This window comes from Pempheris klunzingeri, unplaced genomic scaffold (assembly GCF_042242105.1).
Source record: "Pempheris klunzingeri isolate RE-2024b unplaced genomic scaffold, fPemKlu1.hap1 Scaffold_393, whole genome shotgun sequence".
In the NCBI taxonomy this organism is placed as follows: domain Eukaryota; kingdom Metazoa; phylum Chordata; class Actinopteri; order Acropomatiformes; family Pempheridae; genus Pempheris; species Pempheris klunzingeri.
The window spans coordinates 6,101-13,950 of record NW_027255347.1 but is presented as its reverse complement, the minus strand read 5'-3'; the positions used below and the strand labels follow the sequence as shown (position 1 = coordinate 13,950).

The window sequence follows — 7,850 nt, the reverse complement described above, 5'->3', positions numbered from 1 at the left end:
GATCACTGACCAGTGATGACAGACTCCTCACCTCAGTATCATCGATCACATCATCGATGAGGGTCATTGATTACATGAAGGAGTGAGTGAGACGGGAGTGTGTGCTCCACGTCTCGCCGGGGGGCCGTGAGCCTCCGGCTGAGACACCCTGAGCAGCGGGTGGTGGAAGGGGGAGGGGGGGCAGAGTACGGATCATTTCACTGAGGCATCATCATCATCATCATCATCATCATCATCATCATCATCACCATCAGCTTCAGCTTCATCTTCAGCTTCACCCCCAAACTCCCCCCACCCCATCTCAGTGACGTCAGCGGGGCTGTATAAGAGCCGCCCCGTCCGGACAGACCCACCAGACCCGCCGACCCGCCGACAGACAGACAGACAGACAGACAGTCAGGTGATGAAGATGGTCTCCTCCTCGCGCCTCCGCTGCCTCCTCCTGCTCCTCCTCTCCCTCACCGCCTCCATCAGCTGCTCCTCCGCCGCCCAGAGAGACTCCAAACTCCGCCTGCTGCTGCACCGGACCCCGCTGCTGGGCTCCAAACAGGTCCGCACACACACACACACACACACACACACACACACACACACACACACACACACACACACACACACACACTAACTTGAATGAAACTTTATTCAGTCTGGACTGTTTATGTCTATTATACTGTATATATTATATATGTTATATATAATATATTTATTTTGCTTATTTATTGTTTGTATTCATGCTGCTGCTCACTTTAACTTTCTATGCTGCTGTAACACCAGAATTTCCCCCGGGGATCAATAAAGTCTATCTATCGATCTATCGATCTGTCGATCTATATAAAATAATTTTGGCTTCTTAAAACTGAGGAAATCTAAAAATGTGTTTTTAAATATCTGAATATAATAATAATAATATAAATAATAATAATTAATAATATTATGAATAATAATATATAAATAATAATAATTAATAATAATATGAATAATAATATGAATAATAATAATATTAATCCGTCACATAAGTGAATTATTGAATATCAATTATTTATCAGAATAAACTGATCGGTCTGGGCGAGCAAGACAGGTTGAAAATGATCAGACAGATGGACGGAGAGAGAGACAGGTAGACATGTGGACGGGCCGACGGGGTCCTGAGAGTGAGACAGGTGTGAATGTCGTCCTGCTTTTAATTTGAGCTCTTTTAGTGGACCCACTGTGATCAGGTGCAGTTGTCCTAAAGGATCACGTTTCTGCTGGCTGAGGTGATCTACTGGACCAGTTCCAACACTTTTACTACCTACCAGTCACTCACACACCAGGATGTGGACACAGAGGGTTGAAAACACCAGAATTAACCCTTTAATCCAATATTGACACTGACAGCATGAGGACTAAATGAAGTTACCGATGAGACGTTCACTGAAAGGACAACTCCGGAGTTGGAACTGGTCCAGTAGATCACCTCAGCCTCCAAACGGGCTGTTGGTTGAGGTGATCTACTGGATCCCTACAGAGAGAGACCTGGAAGATCCTTTTGGTTTAACCACAAACAGCACACACACCAGACTACATTCACTAAAACAGGGGTTTTAGAGCTGCTGCCTCCATCAGTAGAGTGTTTGTGTGACTTTGGTGATTTAAAGGATCACTTTGGATCCAACACGATATTTGTGAAACACATAATAACACAAGCAGACTGATTGATCAGAAACAGATCAGAAATATAGAGATCGGTCCCGACTGGTTGTTTAGTTTGGAGGAACTTGTTGTGATCAGCAGGATGAGGAGAAAGTGATCCTGTCTGTGTGTCTGTCTCTCTCTGCCTGTCTCTCTCTCTGTCTCTTCTCTCTGTCTCTCTCTCTGTCTCTCTCTCTCTCTCTCTCTCTGTCCTCTCTCTCTCTCTCTCCCTGTCTGTCTCTCTCTCTGTCTCTCTCTCTCTGTCTCTCTCTCTGTCTCTCTCTCCCTCTCTCTCTCTCTCTCTCTGTCTCTCTCTCTCTCTGTCTCTCTCTCTCCCTGTCTCTCTCTCTCTCCCTGTCTGTCTCTCTCTCTGTCTCTCTCTCTGTCTGTCTCTCTCTCCCTCTCTCTCTCTCTCTCTCTGTCTCTCTCTCTCTCTGTCTCTCTCTCTCTGTGTGTCTCTCTCCCTGTCTGTCTCTCTCTCTGTCTCTCTCCCTGTCTCTCTCTCTCTCCCTGTCTGTCTCTCTCTCTCTCCCTGTCTCTGGCTCAGGACATGTCTCGCTCCTCGCTGGCCGAGCTGCTCCTGTCGGACCTCCTGCAGGTGGAGAACGAGGCTCTGGAGGAGGAGAGCTTCCCCTCCCTGGTCGTGGGGGGGGAACCCGAAGACGTCCACGTCGATCTGGAACGAGCCGCCGTCGGTGGCAGCGGGCCGCTGCTCGCCCCGAGAGAGGAAAGCTGCTGCAAGAACTTCTTCTGGAAGACCTTCACTTCCTGCTGAGAGCCTCCCTCCCTCTCCTCCTCCCCCCCTCCTCTCCTCCTCCCCCCCTCCTCGTCTCCATCGGACGCTGTACAGTCGCCTCGAGTAGTTTGATGAATTGTTTAGGTTTTTCTGAGCTGATTCTTTCTGAATGTAAACTTGATGAAACTATTTTTAATTGTTGGTTTGAATAAAATCTGTTTGAGACAAACGGTGTCTGCTGGTGATGGAGGAGGAGGAGGAGGAGGAGGAGGAGGAGGAGGAGAGGAGAGGAGAGGAGAGGAGAGAGGAGGAGGAGGAGGAGGAGGAGGAGAGGAGAGGAGGAGGAGAGGAGAGGAGGAGGGAGGAGGAGAGGAGGAGGAGGAGGAGAGGAGAGGAGGAGGAGGAGGAGAGGAGGAGGAGGAGGAGAGGAGGAGGAGGAGGAGGAGGAGAGGAGGAGAGGAGGAGAGGAGAGGAGAGGAGAGGAGGAGGAGGAGGAGGAGAGGAGATGCTGCACATTAGAGTCAGCGGTGAAAGAGAGTGAAGGAAGCCTAATAAAGTGTGAGGAGACTCCATAGCAACCACAGCAGCAATGATTCACACTTTAATCAGATTCTTCCTCCAATAAAATCAGACTTCGGAGGGTAAACTCACATGTTTCCAGCTGCACGCACACGAGACGGTTAACGTCCACCGCACGACGCTGCAGCGGTGACTTCATCTCAGAGCTCATCCAGTGTCACACATCAGATCTGAAGGAATCATCCAGATCACTTTAGATCACATCACTTTTCTCTAAAATGGTGAGAATTAATTTGCATCTACTGAAGCCTTGTGGGGGGGGGGGGGGGTGCGTCTGGGTGTCCTGTGGGGGGGTCCAGCTCTCCCCTATGACCCCCCAGGCAGCCTCCTTCCTCCTGCAGCACCACGCATCACGGCCACACTCTCAGCTGCTTTTAAAAGTGATTCAAAGGTGATTATTGTTGTCAGTGGAACATATGATCTAGATTAGAACTGTGTGACCCCCCCGCCCCCCCCAGCAGATCACACTGTATATAATATAAAATCTATCATAGAGACAGTCTGCCCCAGCCTGCTGGTCCCAGGTGACCCCCTCCCTCTAAAAGCCGTCCCTTCACCCCCTGAGTGGGTGCAGACGTCCCCCATGCCGGGAAGGAAGAGGACGGCTCTCCCATCAGGCCGAGGGGTCCCACGCTGGGTGGGGGTGGGACATCTCCCTCATGAAGGGACCCTGATGATGAACAGTCCACCTGCAGGGACACTGAGACTTTTATTTCTACTGAGCCGTCTGCCACTTTGATTTAGTTATTTAGTATATTTCCTTTGAGGTGTCTGTGTCTGTGCCTGTCTAACTGTCTAACTGTCTGTCTGTCTGTCTGTCTGTCTGTCTGTCTGTGCGTTCATCATCATGTTATTTTCAGTGTTCATTGTCTTGATGTTTGTTTTTCTAATAAACTTCTAATCATAAAAAAAACCTCACCTGTTTAAATTATTCCAATGCTTAAAGTTATGATCAATTAGGGGCGTGGCCACTTTGAGTGACGGGTGGTTAGTGGCTAGTCGTTAGCCGTTAGCTAGGCTTCATGTAGCGACGTATTGAGAGCCATAAATATAACGTTATTGATTGATATGATACAGTAAATCACTCCTGTGCTGCTCATTATTAACTAACTCTATTAATTGAACTGTATTTTACTGTGATGAAACACGGTGGAAACAAACAGGACGTCCTGGTCGGCTGATTACTGTCAGACTTTTAATACTTGAGCGGTTCTGACCGAGCGATCTGATTGGTCAGCAAGAACATTTCGAACATGACAGCACAAAATATGATATATAGAAATATTACTCCATTACTGCCGTTTCCATGGCAACGTTGTAATCTGTAACTACGGGAAAGGGAGTAAAAGCCCATTAACGTTGATTAATATGGCGGACTGAGCGGACTAAGGGCATTACCAAGAGTGTTACTAGGGGTGTTACTAAGGGCGTTACTAGGAACGTTACTAGGGGCGTTACTAAGGGCGTTACTAGGGGCGTTACTAAGGGTGTTACTAAGGGCGTTACTAAGGACGTTACTAGGGACGTTACTGAGGGCGTTACTAAGGGTGTTACTAAGGGCGTTACTAAGGGCGTTACTAGGGGCGTTACTAGGGACGTTACTGAGGGCGTTACTAAGGGTGTTACTAAGGGCGTTACTAAGGACGTTACTAGGGGCGTTACTAGGGACGTTACTGAGGGCGTTACTAAGGGTGTTACTAAGAGCGTTACTAAGGGTGTTACTAAGAGCGTTACTAGGGGCGTTACTAAGGATGTTACTAGGGGCGTTACTAAGGGCGTTACTAGGGGCGTTACTAAGGACGTTACTAGGGGCGTTACCAAGGACGTTACTAGGGGCGTTACCAAGGGCGTTACTAAGGGTGTTACTAGGGACGTTACTGAGGACGTTACTAGGGGCGTTACCAAGGACGTTACTAGGGGCGTTACCAAGGGCGTTACTAAGGGTGTTACTAGGGACGTTACTGAGGACGTTACTAAGGGTGTTACTAAGGGCGTTACTAAGGGCGTTACCAAGGGCGTTACTAAGGGCGTTACTAAGGGCCGGCCTACTCGCTGAAGCGCTACACTAGCTTTCATTACAGAAGAGTCTACTGACCGGACTGATCTCCAGGCATTAGTCAGAGCCCCACAGTGTTTCTGAAACAGATAAACTCTGACTGAGAGCGAACTGACCGACAGTATGAACACATTTTAATCAGACCTGGTGTTTCGTTGGTAGCTGATGAATAATTACAATATCACACCGGAGGGTGAACTTTACCGTCATTATGGGCAGACAGGAGGCGACCTGAGCGTAATATTGTTCAATTAAGACTGCTTCAATATAACTTAACCCTCCGGTGCACGACTTATTGTCTAAACATGATTAAAAAAGACTTAAACTATGAAAATATTTGAAAAAAAAGATAAATAAATTATTTTTTCTATTGATAACGCGACCAAACAAACAGTTGGTGACATGTTTAACCCAACATTCACACAGTTAAATGAATCAAATATAATGAATTAATAATGAGCAGCACAGGAGTGATTTACTACATCATATCAATCAATAACGTTATATTTATGGACATGAAGCCTAGCTAACAGCTAACGACTAGCTGCTAGCCACCTGTCACTCAAAGTGGCCACACCCCTAATTGATCATTTAAACAGGTGAGTTATAGAATCCCCCCCCCCCAGTTATCACAAACATAGAAACTAGTTTTAGAGACCAAAGCCAGGCTCTTTATCTCTGCTGTAAAGTCGGCCATTTTGAAATGGAGGTCAATGGTGATTCGCTGCACTGACTTTCACCTCTGAGTGACTTCACGCCCTTTATTCTCGCTCTGTTTTCCAGACGCCATCTTTACGTTAACGTCATCATGTAAACGGCTGCAGGTCCCAGAACATAAACACACCTGAACATTTTCCTCTCGACGTTATTATAACAGTCCTGATGTGTGTGTGTGTGTGTGAGTGTGTGTGTGTGAGTGTGTGTGAGTGTGTGTGTGAGTGTGTGTGTGTGTGTGTGTGTGTGTGTGTGTGTGTGTGAGTGTGTGTGTGTGTGTGTGTGTGAGTGTGTGTGTGTGTGTGTGTGTGTGTGTGTGTGTGAGTGTGTGTGTGTGTGTGTGAGTGTGTGTGTGTGTGTGTGAGTGTGTGTGTGTGTGTGTGTGTGAGTGTGTGTGTGTGTGTGTGAGTGTGTGTGTGTGAGTGTGTGTGAGTGTGTGTGTGAGTGTGTGTGTGTGTGTGTGTGTGTGTGTGTGTGTGTGAGTGTGTGTGTGTGTGTGTGTGTGAGTGTGTGTGTGTGTGTGTGTGTGTGTGTGTGTGTGAGTGTGTGTGTGTGTGTGTGTGTGTGTGTGTGTGTGTGAGTGTGAGTGTGTGTGTGTGTGTGTGTGTGTGAGTGTGTGTGTGTGTGTGTGTGTGTGTGTGTGTGTGTGTGTGTGTGTGTGTGTGTGTGTGTGTGGCAGCTGCAGCAGTCAGATTAGCAGCTCCTTTCATTCATTAGCTCTTTGTTAAGAAAAAGCTTTCAGGAAGTGAACCTTAATGGGAGCCGATGATTGACAGCTGAGACACACACACACACACACACACACACACACACACAGGAGTCTCTCTTCTCAGGTCACATGACAACATCTGAGGTCACATGACAGGCTCTGTCGGTCCGGTATGACCTCAGTCTGCCCATTCAGAGGTAAGTGACAGATTGAGAGGTCAGAGGTCAGAGGTCAGCTCAGGTGGTCCTGAGGGTCTCACCTGTGTCTGATGGTGGAGCTCAGCTGTTAATGTGAAACATTTAATATGATTTCATTATATATTGATGAGAAGAACAGGTTTTGCTGTTGACGTCATCTATTCAATAGATGTTAAATGTATTATATTTACACAAAGTTCTCATTTCATTTGAATTCACTGCTTTATTTTGGTGTTTCTACATATATTATATATTATATATTATATATTATATATTATATATTATATATTATATAGTCTCATGTCGTTGTTAGAGGACAAGAATTAAAAAAAAACACCTTGATTTATTGTCAGTATTCATCCATGGAAATAAAAACAAGTGCTTTTTTCCTTAGAGGGGACATTAAAGGGTTCATCTGCACAAATGAGTGCTATGAGATGTTGGGGCTGTGACCTTTGACCCTCCTGGATGTGGAGGTGAGTCTGCAGGTGTCTCGGGCTCCGACAGGAAGCTGTGGTGGCGTCACACACCTCTCCGCCTGCCTCGGGAAGAGGCGCGCGCGTCTTTAATGAACAGGAAGCAGCAGCTGCAGCCGCACAAGGAGCCTCAGCCGCCGCTTCACCTGTCAGCCAATCAGACGGCAGCATTTCAAGCGGCTTCAATAAAGTTTAATGAGCTTTAATTACAGCTGAAAGCTTCGCTGGAACACAACACACACACTGCTTTTTAACTGTGTGTGTGTGTGTGTGTGTGTGTGTGTGTGTGTGTGTGTGTGAGTGTGTGTGTGTGTGTGTGTGTGTGTGTGAGTGTGTATGTGTGTGTGTGTGTGTGTGTGTGTGTGTGAATGGCTGCTAATGCTGTGTGACACCTTAAAAAGACGATTCATTGAAAACAAAAAGATGACTAATCAGCATCTGTATGATGCAGCATCACACACACACACACACACACACACACACACTCACACACACACACTCACACACACACACACTCACACACACTCACACACACACACACACACACACTCACACACACACACTCACACACACACACACACTCACACACACTCACACACACACACACACACACACTCACACACACACACTCACACACACACACACTCACACACACTCACACACACACTCACACACACTCACACTCACACACACACACACTCACACACACACT

General features: G+C 47.0%; 1 protein-coding gene across 1 annotated transcript; it reads left to right on the top strand.

The window, feature by feature from the left end:
• The first annotated feature begins 377 nt into the window (after positions 1-377).
• Positions 378-2,446, top strand: sst1.1 (somatostatin 1, tandem duplicate 1). Its single transcript, XM_070856344.1, has 2 exons — positions 378-550; positions 2,219-2,446. The coding sequence occupies exons 1-2, from the start codon at positions 404-406 to the stop codon at positions 2,444-2,446; spliced, it is 375 nt and encodes a 124-aa protein (XP_070712445.1). The 5' UTR covers positions 378-403.
• Positions 2,447-7,850: the final 5,404 nt, after the last annotated feature.

What these genes read in the sequence shown, in the direction of transcription:
- sst1.1 (XM_070856344.1), top strand. Translation starts at nt 404, where the DNA reads ATGAAGATGGTCTCCTCCTCGCGCCTCCGCTGCCTCCTCCTGCTCCTC. An exon ending in CGCTGCTGGGCTCCAAACAG is followed by an intron (nt 551 to 2,218) that starts GTCCGCACACAC and finishes TCTCTGGCTCAG; the next exon opens with GACATGTCTCGCTCCTCGCT.